This window comes from Prionailurus viverrinus, chromosome E1, assembly GCF_022837055.1.
Source record: "Prionailurus viverrinus isolate Anna chromosome E1, UM_Priviv_1.0, whole genome shotgun sequence".
In the NCBI taxonomy this organism is placed as follows: Eukaryota; Metazoa; Chordata; class Mammalia; order Carnivora; family Felidae; genus Prionailurus; species Prionailurus viverrinus.
This window is the reverse complement of record NC_062574.1, coordinates 51,986,308-52,009,305: the sequence shown is the minus strand read 5'-3', so window position 1 is coordinate 52,009,305 and position 22,998 is coordinate 51,986,308. Positions and strand designations below refer to the sequence as shown.

Sequence of the window (22,998 nt, the reverse complement as noted above, 5' to 3'; positions counted from 1 at the left end):
CCAGGAAGAAGCCACTTCCGCCCTTCCGCACAGTCCCGCCCCACGACCGCCACTTCCGCTTCCTGCGCTCAGACCCGCGCCCATTGGGGCGGTGCCGCTTCCTGGCGGGCCAGGATTGGCCAGAATGGCCGCCCCTCACGCCTCGGTGGGCGGGGTGAGGCGCGCGTGTGCGTGGGTCGGGCCGTGTGTGATGCCGCTCCGGAGCTTGGCGGGGGGAGGCCGGGCGCTGGCCGCCGCTGCCCGGCGTCCGGCAAGTACCAGCGGGTCGGGGGCCGGGGCTGGGCGCGTTCGGGAGGCCGGGGCCGGCAGGGACTGGAGACGTCCTGCCTTCCCCGCCTGCAGGGGACCGTGGCTGCCTGCCCTGGCTCCACGGGAAGGACCGCCCTGCGCTGGACCCACCCGCTCAGCAGTGTCCCTTGCGCGCCCGCTGTGTGCGAGCCCTTTGGGGAAGCTGCGGTGAACAAGGAGCTGATGCTCCTCGCAAGAGTTAGGGAAATGGATAAATAGAGTCAGGGCCGCGTCTGTCAGTGCTGAGGGCCCCAGACACAGTGGAGAGGGGAGGGGACCCTGGGACCGGAGAACGGATAGGAAGCGGGAGGGCTGCCCTCGGAGCCTTTGGGGGATGACCTGGGGGAAAACAGGGATGAAGGGGCGGTGTCCGCAATCAGGCTGGTAGGACAGGGACGAGGCTGCGCTGGTTGGAGAGGGAGAAGCAGCTGTGCGGCCGGAGTTCACAGGCTCCCGCCCCGCCCCCATTCTGCCAAAGGAGCAGAGCGTTCTTAGCTGGAGGTGCCAAGGTACCCCCCACACCACCATCTGCTGGAGGGCGCACCCAGTGCCTGTACCCGAAACCAGCATTTCTCATGAGTTGTGTGTTATAGCAGCCCTTATGTCCACTTTACAGAGGGAAAACTGAGTCTAGAGGTGAAGTAACTTGTGTAAGGTCTCATGGGAAATGAGGGAGTGGAGAAGCACCTGGGGCCCCCTGCCAATGACAGGGGCCGAAATTCCCCTGGAGCCGGGGGCAGGCAAGGCCTTACCAGCCTCTGTCTCCTTAGGGGCCACGGCGACTCTCCAGCTGGGGCTGGTGCCGAAGGCTTCCTGGAGGCAGCAGCACTCTTTACCAGCACTGTGCCTGGGTCCAAGCCCGGGAAGGCCACGGAGAGTTCGGGAAGGACCACGTGGAGGTGGGCTCTCAGTCCAGTGCGGAGGGCACCAGGCAGCACAAGTCCTCCTTGCCTGGCGGGGGCCCCTTGGAACCCCCATTTCCCCTGCCCCCCGGGCTCGAACCCCCCACAAATTGCTGCATGAGTGGCTGCCCCAAGTGCGTGTGGGTGGAGTATGCGGACGCGCTGCTGCAGCACTACCAGGATGGCGGGGAGCGGGCCCTGGCCGCCCTGGAGGAACACGTGGCTGACGAGAACCTCAAGGCCTTCCTCAGGATGGAGATCCAGCTCCGAGCGAGGAGTGGAGGCTGAGCCGGCTTGCCCACACCCGCACGCAGACAGGCCCCGGCCTGGCAGCTCCTTCCTCCTCGGGAAGCAACACGGAGCTTCATTCACAGCCCTTCACGAGGCTGGTGCCAGACAGGAGTAGGAAGAATTATTTATTGACCTCATCTGGGAATAAATAAGTTCTCTGTGGTGCTCAGACCGGAGGCTTCCGTGTTGTCGTTTGCAGGACTGACGTTGCGTTGTCACAGAAAGACGGTACAGGTTGCAATCGAACATTCGATGAGGGCCTACAGCTTTACCAACCTGTAAGGGTAACTACGTAAGCTCCATTCTTTTGAATGATTATGTGACGACGACCCCAGGAACCCCCTTCTGCCTCCCAGCGTCCCAGAAGTCCTGCCCCGAGGTCAGCTCTGGTTATTCTCAGGGCTGCAGCAGAGGGAGGGCCATCTGGTCCCTCGAAGCTGCTATTGGCAAGGCCTCTAGCAGGAATGAACGCCCGCGGGCAGCCTCGGAAGGGCCCCTTTGTTCCAGCTGCGGGGATCCTTGGGGAGATACCCATTCAGCCAGGGGGGAGGCGGTAGATACACCGCTGGGGCCTGAGCCTTCAGTCCTTCCAACCCACTTAGCTCCGAGGATCGGGGAGATTGGCCAGCGCATCAGCCCTAGAATCAGCCTCCAGGCAACCAGCCAGGTCGGCTGCAGACCTGGCTGCTGGGCCATCCAGCCCAGGTAGGACTTTGTCTTAGGGTCCTCACTGCCCACCTCTCCTGCTCACCGCCAGCATGGAAATTGTCCCACCTTCTGTCCCTCCCCCAGCATTTCCAAGCGCTGATACGAGCAGCCTGGACGAGGCGGGGGGTTAAAAGAATTTATGCCTGTTTTATCTCTTCTCATTTAAAGAAAAAGCTAAGATTGTACTAGAATTTGGTGAGAGGTTTGAGCTGGTAGGTCTTCCCAGGTAGGGGCTTTAATGGAAAGCTAGTGTATCACATGGCGATGTGTGGGCCAGGGAGTGGGAGAACATGTGAGCCTAGTGAGACCCCTGTGGCTTAGGCTGTCTTTCCGAACAGCTGAGTGCCCTCCAGAAACAGGGTTTTGATTGGTTCAGAGAAACCTGATTTATGGTGACACATTTATTAGATTATATCTCAGAACATCTAATTTAACCGCATCCTCACACAGACTGAAAAACGGCCCAGGAAGAGAAAGATTTTCCCGAGACAGCAGCACAGCAAGGCTTGGTGGGCTCTGGGCCTCCCTGAAGGGGTAGCTTATCTCAGAGACATAGAGGTTTTCTGTATTTTTCTCAACAATTCAGGTTTATGGGGTGCCTGGTGGCTCAGTCAGTTAAGCGACCGAAGCTTGGTTTTGGCTCAGGTTATAGTCTCATGGCTTGTGAGATCAAACCCCACGTCAGCATCGGTGCTGACAGTGCAGAGTCTGCTTGGGATTCTCTCCCTCTCTCTCTGCCTCTCCCCCACTCTCAAAATAGATGTTAAAAAAATCAGATTTATAGAGGTTTTGTATACGTACCCGTGTAGGCACGTACGTACACATCAAGTGCATGCTACTCAGTTGGCCTCGCTTCAGAGCTCAACAGTCCTAGCAGAGGCCTGTGTGATGTGAGCTGTCCCCATCAAGAAGCCACTGGCGTTGGCCCTGCCAGCGAGGCAGGCCCCTCCTGCTCGTGGAACGCGGCAATCGTGCCAGGGCAGCATAACACCAGGCTTGCTGAGACGCATGCGGGTGTGGATCTCGCCCTTGTGCATCTGTTTGTTTCCCAGGTACTTCATCTGTGACGTTCTGGCACTGGGCTAGCCGCTGGGGTCCAACAGAAACGTCTGCCCCACTCCACTGGAACGTGCAAGACGGAGGTTAACACAAGCATTGCTCAGACGAACGACCACGTAAGAGTGATGAAGGAAAGTTCCAGTTGCCATGAGGTCCTGTGAAATACGTATCCTGGTCTAGCCTGAGGGGTCATCCTAAGGAAGGAATCCTGGTGCGGAGCTCTGAAGAGGGAGCTAGGCGAACGAGGACAGGTGCAGAATACACCCACCGGAGGGGGCAGCCGGTGCAAAGGGGGAGAGCAAGGGGGAGGGATAAAGATGAAGTCAGAGAAGTGGATAGTGGCCACACTACGCGGGACTTGGGGGCCATGAAGGCAGTTTCTTTACAAGTCGGAGGATGGAAAGCAGGGGAGACCCAGGACAGCAGCCAGTTTCTTCTTCGCTTCAGAGATGAGCAGCTTCAGGAGAGGGTCTTGTCCGTCCCCAGCTGTTTGTGATCGCACATCGTATCCCTTGTCCCGACCACATCCCTGGCTCATGCCTTGGGCCCCAGACCACACCCGAGCCCCTTCCCTCCTCTCCCTGAATCCTCGGAGGTGGCGCCCTCCCTCTGCCCTTCCGAATGGCCCTGATGATCTCATTAGTGTAGCGTCAGGGAACGATCCTAATCGGTTTAGCCGGAGGCAGGATAAATTTCCAGCCGCACCCTGCTGAGGGAGACCTGGTCACTCACACCCATGGCCCCCTGAGACCTGCCCAGTGCGTGGTGAGTAGTGACCTTCCTGGTTGCCTTTCTTGGTGGCCACTTACCCAAGGGTGTTGGTGGGGATCTGCCCCGAGGATGGGGAGCTGGCGGGCTTTTCACCAGAGTGAGGACTGGGTCTGTGGGGGTCTGCCTGCTGTCCTATTCAGAGAGGTTGCCCAGCCAATCACTTTCAGCTCCCCCATATCAAACAGTGGCTGCAGGCAGCCCCCAAGGCCAGCAATGGTCCGGGGACCTTGGGCCACACACTCCCAGCCAACTTGAGTGGGCATCAGCCACAGGCTGGGCTGGGGCCGGGGCAGCTGGGAGAGCTTAGACGGCGGTTTCCATGAGGCCAGCATCTGAGAGTAGGAGTTCGGTCTGGGCCAGGGCTGCGCACGCCAGGCCCACGGCCTGGGACTGGGGCAGGGTCTGGCTGAGCCTACACCGTCTAGGCTGTGAGGAGTGGGCATCACAGGGTCTGAGCAGCCTGGACCACCAGGCCCGCTGCCATGCACCTTGGGCCCCGTGCACGTCCTCTTGGCATGGAGGCGGAATCTTAGGGAGGGAAGGTCCGTGGTGGGGTCCCCCTGGTACCGGGTGCCCACACCCACCACCCAGCCTTCCTCGGGGTGGGCCCACCTGTCCTCGCCTGCCAGTCTCAGCCCTGGTGCTCTAGCAGGCAGCTGGCAGTGGCCCAAGGCTGGATTCAGGCACTGCAGCCCACAATACCAGGGATGGGTCCCAAGAGGCGGTGCCTGGGGTATCCAGTGCCAGGGGCTCCTGTCTGTGTCATGTGCTTAGCCCCAGAACCTTCCAGGCTCACAGTGGCCCTGAGGGATTAGGGTCTCCCTCCGGAGCTAATAGGCTTAGGGGAAGCTGAGTTGCCCTTGAGCAGGGTCAGGGGGCTTAGGGCATCCAGGGAGAGGTTCTGCGGGAGGGGCAGAGGGGAGGTCACCCTATGCAGTGGGTTCAGGGACACCAGCAGGTGGCACTGGTGCCCGGAGCAGTCCCTCAGCACAGCGAGTGGCCGGGGGTGGGGTGGGGGGTGAAAGAGTCTACTAGTTGAGAGAGGAAGCTGCTGGGGTGGAGGGGAGGGTTGCACAGCTGAGCTCTGGACTTGTTCTGAGACACGACCCTCCCTGAGACACGGCCCGCTGCCCTCCCTTTCTCAGTCGTTCTTCATTGACACTACTAGCTGCCTGGCATGCCACCGGGAATGAGACAGAGTGTCCCCACCCACCCGAGGGGGGGTGCACCTGCAGGGCCACCCAGGACTCTCATTCCCTCTGCCTGACCCCAGCTGGAGCCCCACCTGGAGATGAGAGGGGGGCTGTTGTCGGGGTCATGCCCAGGATCTCGTGTTTCAGGATTTCCTCTGTTCTTCTGGGTTGAGGCCTGCAAGGGGGCTGACTGGCATCCCCTCCCCCCACCAGCCTGGTGTGCCCCCAGCCCACAGCGTGAGGAAGTCTAGAAGCCAGAGGTCTCCGCCATCCTGGCCATGAACCTGGAGCCACCCAAGGCCGAGATCCGGTCGGCCACCAGGGTGATTGGGGGGCCTGTCACTCCCAGGAAAGGGCCCCCCAAATTTAAGCAGCGGCAAACCAGGCAGTTCAAGAGCAAACCCCCCAAGAAAGGCGTCCAAGGGTAAGCAAGGCTTGGGGAGGGGCCCAGCCCCAGGCTACACAGGAAGGAGGCGGGGCTACACTTTGAGTGGGTGCTCAGCTGTCCTGTCCTGGCTGAGGGTGGTCCCATCATCCTAATAGGGTGGGGTGGTTCTGGAGGGCCTGAGGGTCCCCCTCAGCGTGGGGGTGTGGGAGGGCTCCGGGGCTCCTGTCCCCCTCTACCTGTTACTGCCAAATGGGTCTGGAGACTGTGCTCACTGCCACCTAGGGATTCAGCCACAGGCCAACCACTGACGTGTGTCCCTGCACACACACTCACAGCCAGGGCACGCTGGGCGACTCAGGGGTCTGCGGTCAAGTGCATGAACACCCCCCCACATACCCCCACTCCTCTTTTCCTGGCCGCTGGCCCTGACCACTCTGTCCTATAGGTTTGGGGATGACATCCCTGGAATGGAAGGCCTGGGAACAGGTATGATGTCCTCGAGGGTCTTCCCAGGTCCCCCCCACTCCCCCACCTGTGGGCTTGCCTGCCGTCCCACCCTTCCTCTCCTTCCTCTGGCAGAAGCTTATCTAGGGCGCCGCCCCAAGCCTGTCCTTCATTCTCTGCCCCAATATCGAGCTTTAGACCTCCCGTTCGGTGGGTTCACTGTGGACTTGGAGGGGCTGGAAAGGCATGGGGAGCTCTTGCCGTCCCTCTCTCCACCTGGCCTACTGCACCCACTGTCTTCCACCCGGCCCGCTCCGGCTGGCGTGCCCCGGTGGGGAGGGCTCTGCACCCAGGACTTCTCTCACCCCCTGAGGGGATGGTGGCCCCTGGGGCCATGACCCTCCTGGTCCCACTGTCCCTTCTCCTGCAGATATTACGGTCATCTGCCCATGGGAGGCCTTCAACCACCTGGAGCTGCACGAACTGGCCCAGTACGGCATCATCTAGCGCGAGAGCCTGACCCGGAGTCCCAGGGCCCTACCCCCCGCTGCCCTCTCCGACCCCTGGTCAGGATTCCTGTGAGGAAGCCCATCCCCCCGAGGGTGTCCGGATTGTCCAGTTTGTGTTTGGAGACCCTTGCAAGGTGACAACCTTGGGACCCTAGATGCTAGTTACCAGAGGCCCCCCGTCTCCCTGCAGGACATCTCGGGCCCGGTCAGGCCCTGCTTAACTTCCAGAGGCCCGCAGATCTTCTTTTAGGGCTGGAAAGCCAGGGCAGGGCTCCCAGAAATGTCCCTCACCCCGTGCTCCCGTCCTGCTATCTGGTGGTGAGGACAAGCCCCCCTCGCCAGTCCTTCCCAGCTGGTGCCCTTGGGTTGGTGGCGGGGGAGGGGCGGGGGGCGGTGTCCCGGTGGCATCAGCAAGAGCGTGGCACCCCTCCAAACCCATCACGCCAGCAGGAAACCTGACCTCCCCGCCACGGCCCATGCTTGCTGTCCGTGTTGCAAAATAAAGTCAGCATGCCTCCCCTCGCTCGTCTAGAGTGTGCCGTGGTGCGGGCAGGGCCCAGAGGTGTGGGTCTCCAGCCGGAGTGCACGGGTACAGGTGCAGGGTGTTGGGGGCCGCAGGGGCTGGGCTGAGGGGGAGGGACGCCCACGAGGCGCTGAGCCTGGGCCTGTGGTGGCTGGGGGTACGCCCGGCAAGGCCAGACACGCTGGGGGGCAGGGCGCGCACGCCCGGCTGCCGGAGCCCACCCGCCAGGGGGTGGATGGGGCCCAGCCACAGCTCCTGCCGGGAAGAGGGACGCTTAGCCCTGCCCCACAGGTGAGGAAACAGGCACAGAGAGATTGTGGAGTTTGCTCAGTGGCCCAGCCAGCCTGTCCTCGGTGGTCCACGAAAGCTAGATGGGCGCCCACCCGTGACCCAGCAGCTCCTCCCCTGACACCACACCCGGGGGAAGCGGGCACACCTGCACACACACACACACACACACACACACACACACACACACCTGTGTGGAACTGTCCCCAGCAGCAGTCACCATCTGGAAGCCACCCAAGTGTGCATCCACACGGGCCAGGTGCGTTTGTGGGCGTCTGCACACAGCACGGTGCAGACGTGACTCTTGGGAAGGGCCCTCTGGGGTCCCGTTAACGTGAAAGGGTCACCGACGGCGATGAAGTGCGATCGGGGTGCCCGCAGCAAGGGGGCAGAGGAGTTGGCAGAGGCCGGCTCCTGACCTGGCAGCCGATCTGCAGGTGCTTAGCTAGGTAAGGGTTCCTCACGCTGCCCGCTTAACACCGGCGCTGTTTATTGTGTGGATGCTGCCTCTCGCTCAAGTTTACTCCCGCCTGGGCCCCACCTCAACCACCACAACGGGTGGGAAAGGGCGAGGTGACCCCAGAGGAGAGCAGATACCCAGGCCGTGGTGAGAGAGTGAGGCATCAGGGCTGGGATCAAGACTGGGGGTCATAGGTGACATCCTAGGCAAAGCGTCAGAGGCGGGGTCAGAGTGGAGGTCAGAGGAGGGTTTGGAGGTAGGCAACAGAGGCGGTCGGAGGTGGAGGTTGGAGTTGGGGGCTTGGCAGCAGGATTTCATCCGGTCTCCATACCCCACACGCTCCCTGCCCGCCCGGTGGCTCTGCCTGGCGTCCCCGGAGGAGGCAGACAGCGGCCAGCAGCACCTACCAGGCTCAGCTTACGCTCAGGTCACAGCGGCGTTTGCCAGGGAGCAGGCAGTGCCCGACTCAGTGGTGGAGAACAAAAGTCCCCAAAAGATCGTGAAATCGGGAGGTGGCACAGGGACTCATTCTAGCGGGGCCTGATGGAACCGGGAAGGAGGCGGACGTGCTCTGCCCTCAGGGGAAGGGGGGCCCTGGGGGGCCGGAGGCACAGCCGGTGGAGGAGGCCAGGGCATCTGGGATGCTGTAGGACACCTTCCCTGGGGGTCCTCCTGGGCTGTCAGCCCTGGGCCAGTTTGGCAAGGGCCGTTTCACGGAGTGTGAGGCGCGGGTGGACAAGGCCACCGTCCCTGCGGCTCTGGGGCTGTCCACCTCCCCCCGGCGGACGGCCAGGGCCCTCACCAGCTGGTTGGCCAACAGGAGCTCCACCCCTTGGACCGCCACAACCACGATGGCGTAGGCGCCCGCGGCCCGCACGTTCCTGCGCAGCCACCGCCGGAGAGGAGGGCCACAGCCCTCCAGGTGCACCACTCTCCGAGCGGCATCCTCGTCCAGGCGCAGGGCTCCAGAGCCACACTGGTCGTTGACAGAGGCTCCGTCTTCCCCGGGGTGGATGCAGCAGGAGGCAGGAAGGCTGCAGGCCTGGACCCCCGGGGAGCTGCAGTTAAAGTACCTGTAAGGGCGGGCACACCTGGGCGTCAGTCTGGAGGGCACACGCAGACACACAGATGCGTGCACGCCCGCACACATACTTGTGCACACACAGTACCCAGGTTTCCGGAGCTTATCCCAGCACCCAGTAGCCCTGCGCACATGCGGGCACCTGTAAAATCTCGGCTAGAAGGGACGTATTTGGTGACAGGGTTCAAGGGGAGACAAGCTCGTGAGGGGGGGGAGTGAAGACCGCCTCGCTCGGTGGGGGCTGCTGAGTTGGTCTGAACAGGCAGGACTGGAGGGGGCAGGTGGGCGGAAACCTGCAGGGGGTCACAACGGGGAGTGAGGGGCAGCACTTGGGAGGAGCTCGCCAGGCGGGAGGAAGCTGCTCTCCTCACGGCCCCCGCCTCCAGGCAGCAGCCCAGCGTCCCCGGCCTTTGACTGGGGTCCAGGGTCCTGTGCCTCCAGGTCACCCCCCTTGCCCTCCCTCACAGGCCTGCTCTCATCTCCCGGAAGAGTGGGCTTCACCAAGACAAGGACTCGAAAGCCGGCAGGATAGGTGGCAACGTGACCCCACAGGGGCCTGCCACCAATCCGAAGTCAGACACAGCCCGTGAGTGAGAACACCCACATGGATGCTTCTGGAATGCCTGGCATGTTTGAGTGACCGTTGGATACAGATGGCTGTTTTTCAAGCCTCTGTATGGCTCTGTCTCTCGTGGCCAGTTGTCCTCAGGCACAGTGTAAAAAATACACTACACCGTGTTCCTAAATCCATGCACACACAGACGCACGCTCGCACACGGACACCGGCGTGCACACGCTGTTGAGGGAGAACCGTGGAGCCCAGAGCCGTGTCCCCAAGTAACCTAAAAGTCATTTTCATTTGACACTGAGATGTCCTGTACGATGACCTTCACAAAAACACCCCCAAAAGTGACTTTCTGACTCTGCTGGCTCGATCTCGGTCCACCTGGTCCTGGTCCACGAGAGGGAGCAGAAACACGGGCCCAAGAGTGTGCACGTGCATGTGTGTGTGCATACGTGCAAGTGTGTCCACGTGAGCACGTGCATGAGTGAGTGTGCCCACGCGAGCGAGTGCGTGGCCTGGTCTGCTGGCCGCTAGGGACCGTCCCTCCCCCTTGGGCCCGGGACTCACAGGTTCCGCGTCCAGTCCCGGTAGGAAGACGCCCCGCAGCACTGGAGCCCAAGCTGGATTTGGTCAATAAGGAAGCGCAGGCCCGGGTCATCCTGATAGTGGGTGATGGCCGCACGCAGGGTGTGCTCCAGGCCATCCTGCAGTGGGCCCCAGAGGGCCACCAGCAGGGCACCCACCACGGCCTCCAGCAGCAGGAAGGCGACGAGACCCCCCGAGAAGCAGCGGAGCAGAAAAGCGCTCTCACACAGGGCCCCCAGGCAGCCCGCCAGGCTCACCGCACTGACGGCCAGCCCCCCCAGTACCAGTCCCAGAATGGGGTCTTCGGGCAGGGCCGCCCCCCAGACGCTCCCCAGGGACCCCTTGACGGCCAAGCCCCAGAGCCCGATGGCCAGGGCCAGCAGACCAAGCAGAGAGAAGAGGAAGTTGAGCAGGAAGGTCAGGCACTTCAGGCAGCTGATTCCCAAGGGGAGGGAGGAGGCCGGGCCTCCCCCGGGGCCTGCCCTCCAGACCCGCTCCTCTTGGGGCACCGGACCTGGACGGCTTGAAGTGAGCGGCCCCTCCTGGCACCCGGGGTCCTGCAGAGGAGGGAGGGATGAACAGGGAGACTTCACCAGCACGATGCGATAACCAACAGGGAGGTGGCCTCCTCCTCGCGGCCAGGGGTCAGAGCCCGGCAGCGGGAAAGAGGCTGGACAGTGCATAGAGAAGGGGGTGGTCAGAGACCCTCGGAGTCCGGAGACCTGGTGGCCTCCGGGCTCGTCGCGTTCAGCCAGGCGGCAGAGGGGACGGTGAGGGCCCACCTCCTTTCGAACAAGGGCTGCCTGTACCCTGCCAGTTCACGGTCCAGACTGAGCAAGGGGATCCAGAGAAGCAGCCGTTCCACCAACACGCTCCTGCCCTTTATCTCCCCCGACCCACCCGTGTGATGAAGGATGTGGGTCAGGCCCCCTGACTTGCCTGCAGCGCAGGCACGGGGCAGGCAGCCGGTTACCCCAGGTTTGGAAAAGCATCTGTGTGGGTTGGTCTGTACGTGCAGTGGAGAGAGGGGCTTCCCCACCCAGGCCAGGGGGGTGGGGGCCTGTCAGGCAGAAGGGCTGGCCCAGGGGACTGCCCTTTCTGCTCCCCCCTCTGAGACCAGCCCCAATGTCCCAGGATCTGCTGGGCTGGTCCCACTGTCGGAGCACAGACGTGGTACCGGGCCTACAGCTGTAGGAGGCAGGCTCCCAGGGCAGGGAGAAGGGCGGCCTGAGACCAGGGCTCTGTGGGATTCAGGGCCCTCCAGCAGGACACTCAGCCACCCTCTGGGGCACTGGCCAGGCCAGGTGCGGACTGTCGGGAAGTGCTGACCCCTCCCCTGCCCCCACGTCTGACTCTGCATCAAAACCTCATCCGTTATGAACTTGGAGCTGAGAAGAAGAGAACTATTTATCAGCCCCTGAGACCCCAACAGTCAGCAGGAGCAAAAGGGCAGGTTGCTGGCACCACGTTGTGGGGGGCAGGGGGGAGCTGGAGGGGGGGAAGGGGGCACCAGGGCGGGTAAGAAGGCCAAGAGGCTGGTGGGGGCGTAGTCACAGGTGGAGGTGGATGAGCAGGACAGGAGGGAGGTCCCGAAGGCCCCAGTGGGCACCGTCCCCCCGTTCCCAGAGCATGGACGCAGCCACGTCAAACACAAGGCAGCAACAGGAAACGTTTCGGAGCTGGAGCAAGGTGTGGGGTGACGGACGGGTGCCTGATCAGTAACCCCCCGTCCTAAACTTAGCTCCTCACGGGCGCCCACCTGCTGGCCGGTCCCAGCACACCGCAAGGCTCAGGGTGGGGGTGAATCCAGCCTGAGGTCCTCCCAAGAGCCTTGGGTGGGGGGTGGAGACACCTCCAATCCGGGGCTGAGGCCAACAGGGCACTGGCTTACCTGGACCAGCAGGGGGCTCTTTTCCCCTTCCTCCATTCCCCAGCAGGACAGGTGCGCTGGGCCCCCGCCTGGCCTCTCTAGCTGGGACGCAGAGCTGGTGCCGTGTCCTTGGCCGGTCTGTGAGCTGTGCAGTCGGGGCCGGCTGAGCTGTGAACCGAGCCAGGAGGCCACAGTCATGACCAGATCATGTGAGGCATCACATTTTAGGGCTTAAGGCAGCCTCTGCTTGTTGAGACGGAGAGCCTCTGTGGATTCCCTGAGGCTCCGTGCAGGCGTGATGTGGGTCGGCTGCCACCTCGTGGTGACCGCTGCAGGCCCCCAGGGTGGGCCTCGGCCTGGCAGGTCGGCTCCATCAGTTCACCCAGGGAATCAGACCCGCGAACTGGTTCCCAGAAACAATCCTGGGAGACCCGCCAGCAGCTAGATGCCAGGTTATCCTCCCGATTCATTCACTGCAAGAACAAAGCCGTGTCCACCGGCCAGATCACGTCCCTCCTGGTTTTGAGGTATGTGGGCTCCCCACTCTCTCTGAGTTTGTCTTTTCAGGGGCAGGACTGTGTTCACTGTGTCCACTGGGCCCTAGAGCTTGGACAAACCCGGGCCACGCAGCTGCTGTGCAGACAGGGTGCTCTCTGGCCCTGTACTTCCTGGCCCCTCTCCCTGGTTTGGATGGCGGGGGGGAAGCAAGGCTCAGAGCAGATGCCCACCCGCTACCAGTGCTTTGAGAACATGGGCGCATACCTCTCCACGCCTCCCTCCCTCCCTTGTGATGTGTGGGATTATGATACGAAGGTGAGTCCTTGGCTCGCGGGGATCTCTGGAAGTTGGGGGAGCACATGTTTCCATGGCAGGAGAAAGTTGGGGGGCTTCCTCCGGGGCAGGTATGCCACAGGCCCCGCTGTCTTCACCATCCTCTCCTCTGGTGTTTCTTGGCTGCTTCGGTTTGACATCCAAGCCCCCCCCCCCCCCCCCCCGCCGCCTTACAGTCCAGCCCCATGGGCTGCCTGCCAAGCACTCAAGTGCCCTTGACCTTTGCCACCCCCTGAAATCTCCTCCCTGTGTCCAGTTCCAGACCACATCCTGCCCAGCGAGCAGAGGCCTCCCCTCACCTGGGCTTTTGGGGGGCACTTTTCACTTCTAATGTGCTCCTTTTGGCTTCGTTTTGTAATGATCTGTGTTCCGGCTTCGTGTTCCCATGTGACAATCACGCAACTGAGCCCAGTCTACGTTCCCGACCTGCAGGACCGTGAGGCAAACGAGTGGCTGTCGTTTGAAGCCGCTAAGTTTTGGAAGAGTTTGTTTCACCCCATTACCGTCACAATAGATTTACAATAGATACACAATCCTACGACAGATAACTGTCGCAAGAGATCACGGATATATGCCAGGGACTGTCGGAGCCCTGGCGATACGGCAGTGGAAAAACTCGTCAACTTGTCAGCAGGAAGCGGAAGTCCCAAAGTAGGCGAATAGATACGTGAATATATGTGATTTTATATGGTCGCCAGAGTTATGAAGCCAGGAAAGGAGGCAGGAGAGTTGGGGGGAGGGGTGTTGTCTTACCTAAGGTGCTGAGGGAGAGCCCCACTGTGAGGCATCTGGCCCCCAGGTATGTCCTGAACTGCAAACAGGGACTCAAACAAATACACATGCACGCATATTCACAGTAGTGCTATTCACAACTGCCAAAAGGTGGAAACAGCCCAGGTGTGAATCCGCGAAGAACAGATAATCCAAATGATGTCCTCCATCCACCCAGTGGAATGTCAGCCACGGAAAGGAACAGAACTCTGACACCTGCTACAACATAGCTGGGCCTTGGAAAATTCGCGCTCAGTGAAGGAAGCCAGACACACAAGCCCACCCTGCAGGATGCCGTCGCGTGAAATACTCAGAATAGGTAAATCTGTAAGGACGGAAGGAAGATCAGTGGCTGCCAGGGGCTGGGGGAGGGGGCTGGGGGGCTGCTGCTGAATGGGGTGGGGTTTCCCTTTGGGGGTGATGGGAATGTGTGGGAACCACAGAGGACGTGGTTGTACCACCTTTTGAAAGCACTAAATGCCCCTGAATTGTCCACTCTAAAATGGTTAACAGCATGTGACGTGAATTTCATTTGCATTTCATTTCATATCATTTCATATTTTAGAGAGAGAGAGTGTGTGAGTGAGGGAGAGAGGAGGAGGGACAGAGAGAATCTTAAATGGGCTCCATGCTCAGCACGGAGACGGATGTGGCTCGATCCCATGACTTTGGTCATGACCTGTACTGAAATCAAGAGTTGGATGCTCAAGTGACTGAGCCACCCAGGCACCCTGAGAATTTCATCTTAATATATTTAAATCTGGGGCGCCTGGGTGGCTCAGTCGGTTGGGCGGCTGACTTCGGCTCAGGTCATCTCATGGTGTGTGAGTTCGAGCCCCGCATCGGGCTCTGTGCCGGCAGCTCAGAGCCTGAAGCCTGCTCCAGATTCTGTGTCTCCCTTCCTGCCCCTCTCCAGCTTGCACTCTGTGTCTCTCTCTCTCTTTCAAAAATGAATAAATGTTAAAAATTTTTTTTTGAAATTTCCTTAAAAAAAAAAAAAGAGGTTATCAACTTAAAATGAGGCAAATGGGCCAATGGCCTTGTACGAAGAGGAAACTGGGACACACACAGGGACACCAGGGATGCCTGAGCACAGAGGAAAGACACAGCTGTCTGCCAGCTAAGGCGGCCGGCCTCAGAAGAAACCGAACTTGGTCACCTTGATCTCAGGCTTCCAGCATCCAGAACCACGAGAAAACAGATTTAAGTTCTCCAGTCTGTGGGATTTTGTTACGGCAGCCCTAACAAAGTGAAACGACCACCATAGAACTTTAAAGAGTCAGTGTAATAGGTGTGTCCGGGGGGCTCAGTCAGTTAAGCGTCGAGTTAGGCTCAGGGCATGAGCTCACGGTTCATGGGTTCGAGCCCCGCATCGGGCTCTGGGCTGACAGCTCGGAGCCTGGGGCCTGCTTCGGATTCTGTGTCTCCCTCTCTCTCTGCCCCTCCCCTGCTTGCTGTCTCTCTCTCTCCCTCTCTCTCTCTCTCTCATAAATAAAGATTAAAACATTTTTTTTTTTTTTTAATGAATACGTTTGGATAGAAGAGAAGCAAAAACACCAGAGGCCATTCTGTAAAAGAGGAGCAGGAAATAGAAGGGTGCGTGTTGGCAGAATAAAACCCAGTACCTTGATCTCCAGGCAACCCTTTCGGCTCTCCCTCCGGAGTTTGTCTTGGATCTGGACACTTCTCAGCCTTTGCTGTCACCCCGCTGTCCTCTGGACTATGGCATCAGCCTCCTCACCTGTCTCCCTGCTTCTCCCCGCCGTCTCTTGTCCCTTCAGCTTCCGGAGAATCCTTCTGAAACATAATGGAGAGCATGCCTTCTTTGCTCTCTTCCCCCCAAAGGCTTCCTAACTTCTATTTAGAATAGAATTTAAAGGCCTTTCCACGTCTCACGTGGTTCTTCCTGACCCAGCCCTCCCCTGCCCTCACTCATGGTACTCCAGCCACGCTGGCTGCTTTGTTGCTCCTGGAGCACCCAGCACTTCTCAGGTCGCCGCCGGACCTTTGCACATGCTTTCCCCTCATCCTTTCACTCTTCCCTCAGATACCCATATTGCTCGCTTTACCTAGGACCCGCTCACACATCATCTCCTTAGAGAGGTCTTTGTTGACCATCTGCTTTCAGATAGCCTCTGGGCGCCTGGGTGGCTCAGTCCGTCAAGCATTCGAATCGTGATTTAGGCTCAGGTCACGATCTCACGGTTCATGAGTTGGAGTCCTGCATCAGGCTCTGACAGTGACAGTGTGGAGCCTGCTCGGGATTCTCTCTCTCTTTTCTGCCCTTCCTGTGCTTGTGCTCTCGTTCTCCTTCTCTCTCTCTCTCAAAAGAAATAAACAAACTGAGAAAAATAAAATAGTCTCTATCACCCTCCACCTCCTCCCCTGCTCTGGTTGTCCATTACTGGACATCGTATACCTGCATGTATACCACAACCTGCCTCCTGCTGGGAAGACTCCACCAGGGGATCTCTTTCTGCTCTATTCCCGGCATTAGCTTAGCCAAGCCACACACGGAGAAGACACTTGAAAAGTTATCTGTTGACAGACTGAACAAGGCAAGCTCAAATGACTGTTGAGATTGAGGTTATAGAACAGATGGTGGTGTAAACGTGGGGATTGGAGCAGTAATAACAGAGCGGGGGAAGGTAGGAGGTGCCGACAGGGAGGAAAGGAGAGTGGCAGTCCCCTGAACTTTCCAGCACAGGGGATAAATACAACCTGAAGCTGAGCCACGGGGTTAAAAAACACGGATTTGGGTCTTTAAAAGTTTTCATAACTCTCCCCCACAGTCATGGGCAAGGTCAGCCACGGACTTTGCAGGGCCCAGCGCAAAACAAGGAGGGGCTCCTAGCTGAACATTATGAAGAGTTACCAGCCCTTGGCACCTGAACGTCGAACCCAGCACGGGGCGGGGCCTCTGGGCCAGTCGGTGGCCCGGGAGGCTGGCCCTGGCGGCACAGTTTAGAATATTACATCTCTGGGGCGGAGAAATGTTGACCTTCAATGCAGTTTAAATTCAGTTGTTTCTCTTCTGTCGGATTCCTGGCAATACCTTTTTTCGTTTTTCGTAGCATGAAAGTGTGACGTTTCCTTCCTGAAATTATTTCTCTGCATGCTACCGGCAAGACGGAGGGCGTGCTAGTTTCCTCAATTATCAGCCAGCAGGGATGGCTTCTGGGTGAGAGTCGGACTTTCTCCGCACGGCCCGCGCTTTCAGAAAGCAGCGCGTCCCCGGGACGTCCTTCCCGCCTGCCCGGCGGGGCCCTGGGCTCCGCGCGCGGCTCCGAGGCGGGCTCCGGGGCCGCGCGCCTGCGCATGCGCGGGCCGTTGGAGGGCCGGAACTCAGTTTCGGGGCTGCGCTGCCGGCGGAGCGCGTTGGGCGAGGCGCCGGACGTCGCGGCGGTGGCGGCCGGCGGCGAAGCTGGAGCGGCGGTGGCGGCGGCGGCGGGAGGCCGGGGCTGAGGCCGGGGCCGGGGCCGGGGCTGCGAGGCCCGCGGGGCGGCAGGCGGCGGCGGCCCGGGGCTCGAGCCCGGAGGCGGGATCGGCCGCCATGGCCGAGAGCATCGTGAGTGGGGCGGCAGCGCGAGCGGGGCGCCGGGATGAGGCAGCAGATTTACCGGCGCGGCCTGTGGGGCGGCGGAGTCCGCCTCCCGCCGCCGCCTCCCGGCCGAGGGCTCGCGCCGTCCCCGCGCTCCCGTCCGTCCGCCCGTCCGCCCCTCCCCGGCCGTTGGCGACGCGGGCCGCGCGGGCCCCGCCGGGCGGGCCGGGCCGGGCCGGGTGCTGGGCCGCGGGCCTTCCGCCACCACGTCCCCGGCGCGGGCCGGGCTGCGGGGCAGGGCTGCGGGGCGGCGGGCCCTCGGAGCCGGGGCGCGCCCCTGCCCGCGCACCGGGCCCCGGAGGTGCCGGCTCAGAGTTCCCGCGAGGAGAGAGCTCTGTGTCCAGAGGGGCCTTTGCGGACGCGGGGTGCCGGGCGGGGGGCGCACGGCGGCTCGCCGCCTCCTGCTCCTCGGTGGCAAGGACAGTTTGACAGCTACCTGTTTGAAAGGGGACCTTTTAGAATTTGACTTGTGACCAGGAATTAGGAATTGGCATGCCCTCCCCCCCATCCCCCCCGCCGTGCCCCTTAAAGAAGTCAGTGGAAACGAGGAGGAAACAACAAAACAAAACCAAATCGGAAAACAGAACAGTCCTACCTTTACTTGCAGCAAGTTCCCTCTCAGAAGTCAATGTGGCTGGAAAAAAATCAACAGACCAGGTGGACAGAAGAATTTTGGTTAATGTTAAGGAATATTTGGGATTTCTGGGGGGGAAGCAAAGCAGTATTGGGTGGCAGGTACTATTCCTGCTTTAGTGGAGTGATGGCTTCTGCAGTTTGGCTGGGGGGTCCAGACTGGCCTGGATTCTCCCTTCTGGGTGTCTTGGGTCTACAGGAAGGAGCTCTGGAGTTGGAGGCTTTCCTCTAGCCCTCCCTCAGCTGCCACGCAGGCCCCCTGGTGTCTCCTCCCTGTTTCCCATGGACGAGCAGAGGGAACAAATGCCCCAAGAGAAACTTAAGAGAAATTGACTCTTTTCTCGTTTTAAATGTTTTTATTTTTGAGACCGCGTGAGCTGGGGAGGGGCACAGAGAGAGGGAGACAGGAATTGAAGCGGGCTCCACACTGACAGTACAGAGCCCGACGCGGGGCTAGAACTCCGGAGTGATGAGATCGTGACCTGAGCTGAAGTCAGACGCGTAGCCGACTGAGCCACCCAGGCGCCCCTCTTTTCTTTTTTTTTTTAATGTTTTTTGTTTTAATTTTTATTTTTGAGAGAGAGAGAGAGAGACAGACAGAGCACCAGTGGGGGAGGGGCTGGGAGAGAGGGAGACCCAGAATCCGAAGCAGGCTCCAGGCTCCGAGCTGTCAGCACAGAGCCTGACTCAGGGCTCGAACTCACGAACCCGTGAGATCATGACCGGAGCTGAAGTCGGCCGCTGAACCGACTGAGCCACCCAGGCGCCCCCATCAGTAACTTCTAGAAAAGGGATGAGAATCAGCATTCAAATCTCCTTTCAACCTCTCTTTACTGTCATACTTTTAGTTCAAGTAGCCACGGACGAACCTGTTTTAGAAACTGTGGGTAGAAACTGTGGGTGTAACTGATTTTTATCTTGCTAATGCTTGGACTCTCCAAGAAGTGTTCCAGGCTCCTTTTCTTCTAGATAGTGAAACCTAAGTTAGCAGGAGGCTGTGTGTCTCTGCCTCTCCTTGTGTATTCTATTTTGTGGCCTGTGTCAGAGACCAAGCTAGAACTTCGCTCGGTACAAATTACGTTTGTTGGAGTTGAATGCTGGGGTTAGTTGAGAAACCCGGACTCCGCCCTGTTGCAGATGATCAAATAGAAGGACTTCTCAAGCTTCAGAACATTCCAGAAACATGTAAGCCTGGCCTTTAGCTCAGAGGTGGAGTGTCAGGCTCTTGTTCCGAAGTGAACGGTCAAAGGGAGGGTCACAAAATCTCCCACAGAGCAACGCAGCTCTTGTTAACGTGCCACAGTGTTGCAGACAGATTTCGGGAACAAATGGAAGTATTTGCCGCCCGTGCTGTGCATCGTGGAACCGTTTTTCTGGGTGTTCAGTCCAGAGTGAGGTGGAGTAGAAATCAAAACTCAAAAGAATCTGTATTTGCGCTCCTCACTGACGAGGGAGAAAGTTGAACAGATGTAGTTAAGCAAACAGAAAATGTTTTGTGCTCTTAACAATTGGGATTTCTTAAGAGTTATTCAAAACAAAATCTTCAAAATTGAGAACTGTGGAGACAAAGCCTTTTCAGTCAAGTGAAAGTAGAAAATGAGACAGTCCAGCTACTTGAGGAGAATCTAGATGATTCTTATTTTGTTCGAAAGTAGCAGGCAGTAGATCAGAAGCCATTGTGGCATTTTGTTGTGAATCAGTGAAAAAAAATTTTTTTAATTAAAATTCGGTTGTTGTTTTTTTTAAGATTTTTATTTTTGGGGCGCCTGGGTGGCTCAGTCGGTTAAGCGGCCGACTTTGGCTCAGGTCATGATCTCGCGGTCCATGAATTCAAGCCCCGCATTGGGCTCTGTGCTGACAGCTCAGAGCCTGGAGCCTGTTTCAGATTCTGTGTCTCCCTCTCTCTGACCCTCCCCCGTTCATGCTCTGTCTTTCTCTGTCTCAAAAATAAATAAACGTTAAAAAAAAAAATTAAAAAAAAAAAAAAGATTTTTATTTTTAAGTGATCTCTACACCCAACGTGGAGCTTGAACCCACAACCCCAAGATCAGGAGTCACACACTCCTCCAACGGAGCCAGCCAGGTGGCTCCAGTGAAAACCTTTTTTAAAAACAATGGCTTGTGACATTTTCCACGTGTAAAGGGTTCTGTTGTTTGTTTGGTGTGTGTGTGGTTTTCTGTGCGGGGCACAGTGCAGAAGTTGCTGGGAGGAGAGTGCACCGGGAGCACTGGGTGCTGCGCTCCTGCCCTTTCCTCCTGTCCCAGGTGTCCCTGGGAGCGCTGTCTGTCTTGTTGGTGGCAGGGCATGTCCTTTCACGCTCCCTGACTAAGGCAGGCACTTGGGCTCCCTCCCCGCCCCCCGCCCCCCAAGGACTTTGATCAGCATAAAAATCCAGTCCTAGAAAGTGGTGCTCTTTGTGTGGCCTTCCAGGCCTGCCAGAAAGGTATTTTTTCTTAAAACCCTGCCAAGCTCGGGGCGCCTGGGTGGCGCAGTCGGTTAAGCGGCCGACTTCAGCCAGGTCACGATCTCGCGGTCCGGGAGTTCGAGCCCCGCGTCAGGCTCTGGGCTGATGGCTCAGAGCCTGGAGCCTGTTTCCGATTCTGTGTCTCCCTCTCTCTCTCTGCCCCTCCCCCGTTCATGCTCTGGCTCTCTCTGTCCCAAAAAAAAAAAAAAAAAAACCCTGCCAAGCTCATTGTGGCGTTAAACACCTTTATTTCTTTTCTTTTAGTCTCTTTATTAAAGTTGGGAGGTTTCCTGTGATTCTTTTAGATCACTCTACTTTTTGTGTACGGATTCTGGAACGCGGTGAGATCTTTTTTAAAGAACCCGGCTGGCTGTTCGTGGTTCATGGAGGAGTTTTTTCTTGCTGTTGTTTGTTGTTGTTTTTGTAAATCCGAAGAGAAAAATGTTAAGTGTTTCAGATATCTTCCTTGTGAATAGTGGTTAAAACCTGAAGTGTTTCTCCGAGTGAAATGGCAATGGAGTTTCTTCCCTTGTGGTGGTGACTCTCCCCTACCTCGGCTTCATCTTTTGAAATACTGGGTTGGGTGTTGCCAGGGGAACGGTGAGGTTTGGCTCTAAGTTTCGGTGACCCAGATGCTGAGAGACTGCAGATGTTAGTTTCAGTGGTAGGTCGGGAGCTTACTCATCCATGTGGTGACCACCTTGTTTCATTTGTGACAGATAATCCGTGTCCAGTCCCCTGACGGGGTGAAGCGGATCACAGCCACGAAGAGAGAAACAGCCGCAGCGTTTCTGAAAAAGGTAGCTGTGGCCTGGGTGTGTCCTCCCTCCCCTGCTCTTTTGCTCCCTTCCCGTCTGTGCTGCCTCTTCCCTCCTCCTCTCCTGATTCTGCCCACTCCCTAGCTCAGCCTCTGGCACTGCTTTTCTCTGTCATGACGGATTGGACTGACCCGGCGTCAGATCGTGTCACAGCTGACCATTGCTTACACTCGTAGGACCAGGGGGCCGAAGATGAGTGGAAAAATAGTTCACGGGACTGGTGTTTACGAGAATGAAATATTGGAGAGTGAGAGACTTCAGCTGTCCACCAAAGGAGAGTTGTTAAAAACACGTATAGAGTGATCCACTTTGCTCCTAGAGACTTAGAGCCACGTGCACAGATGTGTTGGGTGAGCACAGAATGTAATGGGAAAGAGCACAGCCAGATTTAAGAAGGGTCACCCAGGGAGGAGAGTGGCCCTTGCTTTATACCCCATGCCAGAGATTGGCAAACTATGGCTCATGGGCGGACTGATTTTTTTCCCCCTCGGCACGCTGATTGCATTTCCCTGACCTCCTATTTCTGTAAATAAAGTTGCATCAGAACCCAGCCACACTCACTGGTTTATGTATCGTCTGGCTACTCTTGAACTCCAACAAGGAGCTGAGTAGTTGTGACGGGCACCATATGGCTTGCGAAAATATATACTTTCCTTTAGGGGAAAAAGTGTGCCCGCCTTTATACATTCTGTGTTATTTGAATCTGTTGTGAGCAGATGTTACCTTTGTAATAATAAATACTGTTTTTCATTTTCATAAACAAAAAAGGTTTCGGGGTCATAGAGTGTTAGAGCCAGGGGAAATCTTAGGTGTCATGTAGTCTGATCTTTTCTTTTTTTCACAAAGGTGGAAACTGAAGGCCTGGGAAGTAAACAGATTTAGGAGGATCACTGGGCTGTCATCTGTTAGTGGGTCCACAACACTTATTTGGGAAATTTGGTTTCTTTCTTCTTAAATTTTTTTAACGTTTATTTATTTTTGAGAGAGACTGACAGAGCATGAGTGGGAGAGGGGTAGAGAGAGAGGGAAACAGAACCTGAAGCAGGCTCCAGGCTCTGAGCTGTCAGCACAGAGCCGGACGTGGGGCCGGACTGTGAGATAATGACCTGAGCGAAAGTCGGGTGCTTAACTGACTAAGCCACCCAGGCAGCCGTGGTTTGTTTGTTTGTTTGTTTGTTTCTTTCTTTCTTTCTTTCTTTCTTTCTTTTTTAATGTTTTTTTTAATGTTTTATTTATTTTTGAGACAGAGAGAGTCAGAGCATGAGCAGGGGAGGGGCAGAGAGAGAGAGGGAGACACAGAATCGGAAGCAGGCTCCAGGCTCCAGGCTCTGAGCTGTCAGCATACAGCCCGACGCGGGGCTCAAACTCACAAACTGCGAGATCATGACCTGAGCCGAAGTCGGACGCTTAACCGACTGAGCCACCCAGGTGCCCCTCCTCTTTTTTTTTTTTTTTTTTTAACGTTTATTTATTTTGAGAGAGACAGAGTGTGAGTAGGGGAGGAACAGAGAAGGAGACATAGAATCCAAAGCAGACTCTGAGCTGTCAGCACAGACCCTGATGTGATGCTCGAACTCACGAACCGTAAGATCATGGCCTGAGCTGAAGTCGGATGCGTAACTTACTGAGCCACCCAGCCACCCTTGGGAAATTTGGTTTCTAAAAGGTAGTTGCTATCATAATGCCATAGCACCGCTTACAGGGCTATATTTATAAGAATAAAAGGAGAGAGAATTAGCTGCGCTGGACGCCAGAGAGGAGAATCTCTGAGTCTTTAAGAAATTCTAATTTCCTCCTCTTTGCTCTTTTTGTAGCTGCTGACCGTGGTCAGCTTGCTCCTAGGGGTCGAGCTGGGGTGCGGTGCATTCTGGAATTCTCGAGAGATCATCTGAGACTGAGATTAAGCATTAAGTAGCTACTGCTTAGGCAATTGCGTGGTAAACACCGGCCATTA

At 57.8% G+C, this 22,998-nt stretch overlaps 4 protein-coding genes across 13 annotated transcripts in view; 3 read left to right on the top strand and 1 right to left on the bottom strand.

Moving 5' to 3' along the window:
* Positions 1–134: 134 nt before the first annotated feature.
* OXLD1 (oxidoreductase like domain containing 1) lies at positions 135–1,652 on the top strand. The gene is made up of 2 exons (XM_047832158.1): positions 135–250; positions 1,059–1,652. Exons 1-2 carry the CDS (start codon positions 191–193, stop codon positions 1,476–1,478), a joined length of 480 nt encoding a protein of 159 aa, XP_047688114.1. The 5' UTR covers positions 135–190; the 3' UTR covers positions 1,479–1,652.
* A 26-nt stretch (positions 1,653–1,678) lies between these two features.
* PDE6G (phosphodiesterase 6G) lies at positions 1,679–7,075 on the top strand. 4 transcript variants are annotated; one of them, XM_047832164.1, is made up of 5 exons: positions 1,679–1,759; positions 3,242–3,331; positions 5,426–5,636; positions 6,046–6,086; positions 6,475–7,075. In XM_047832164.1, exons 3-5 carry the CDS (start codon positions 5,491–5,493, stop codon positions 6,549–6,551), a joined length of 264 nt encoding a protein of 87 aa, XP_047688120.1. In that variant the 5' UTR covers positions 1,679–1,759; positions 3,242–3,331; positions 5,426–5,490; the 3' UTR covers positions 6,552–7,075. The 4 variants fall into 4 exon arrangements, with proteins under 4 accessions (XP_047688120.1, XP_047688119.1, XP_047688118.1 ...); XM_047832163.1 differs by having other exon boundaries at positions 3,242–3,400; XM_047832162.1 differs by having other exon boundaries at positions 3,242–3,499.
* A 136-nt stretch (positions 7,076–7,211) lies between these two features.
* On the bottom strand, positions 7,212–16,896 carry TSPAN10 (tetraspanin 10). Of its 5 annotated transcripts, none has more exons than XM_047834036.1 (6): positions 16,583–16,896; positions 15,153–15,324; positions 13,056–13,182; positions 11,947–12,093; positions 10,038–10,612; positions 7,212–8,897 (listed from the first exon to the last, which is right to left on the bottom strand). In XM_047834036.1, exons 4-6 carry the CDS (start codon positions 11,980–11,982, stop codon positions 8,402–8,404), a joined length of 1,107 nt encoding a protein of 368 aa, XP_047689992.1. In that variant the 5' UTR covers positions 11,983–12,093; positions 13,056–13,182; positions 15,153–15,324; positions 16,583–16,896; the 3' UTR covers positions 7,212–8,401. The 5 variants fall into 5 exon arrangements, with proteins under 5 accessions (XP_047689992.1, XP_047689996.1, XP_047689993.1 ...); XM_047834040.1 differs by having other exon boundaries at positions 15,153–15,321; XM_047834037.1 differs by lacking the exon at positions 16,583–16,896 and adding an exon at positions 15,597–15,751.
* A 93-nt stretch (positions 16,897–16,989) lies between these two features.
* NPLOC4 (NPL4 homolog, ubiquitin recognition factor) overlaps positions 16,990–22,998 on the top strand; it is a 61,737-nt gene continuing 55,728 nt past the window's right edge. For 2 of the 3 annotated variants that reach the window (XM_047833948.1, XM_047833947.1), the window contains exons 1-2: positions 16,990–17,095; positions 20,946–21,026. In XM_047833948.1, coding sequence (XP_047689904.1) covers positions 17,081–17,095; positions 20,946–21,026 — 96 coding nt within the window. In that variant the 5' untranslated portion in view covers positions 16,990–17,080. Of the gene's footprint in view, positions 17,096–17,605; positions 17,786–20,945; positions 21,027–22,998 lie in introns of those variants that run through there. The other variant, XM_047833946.1, reaches the window with a different exon arrangement.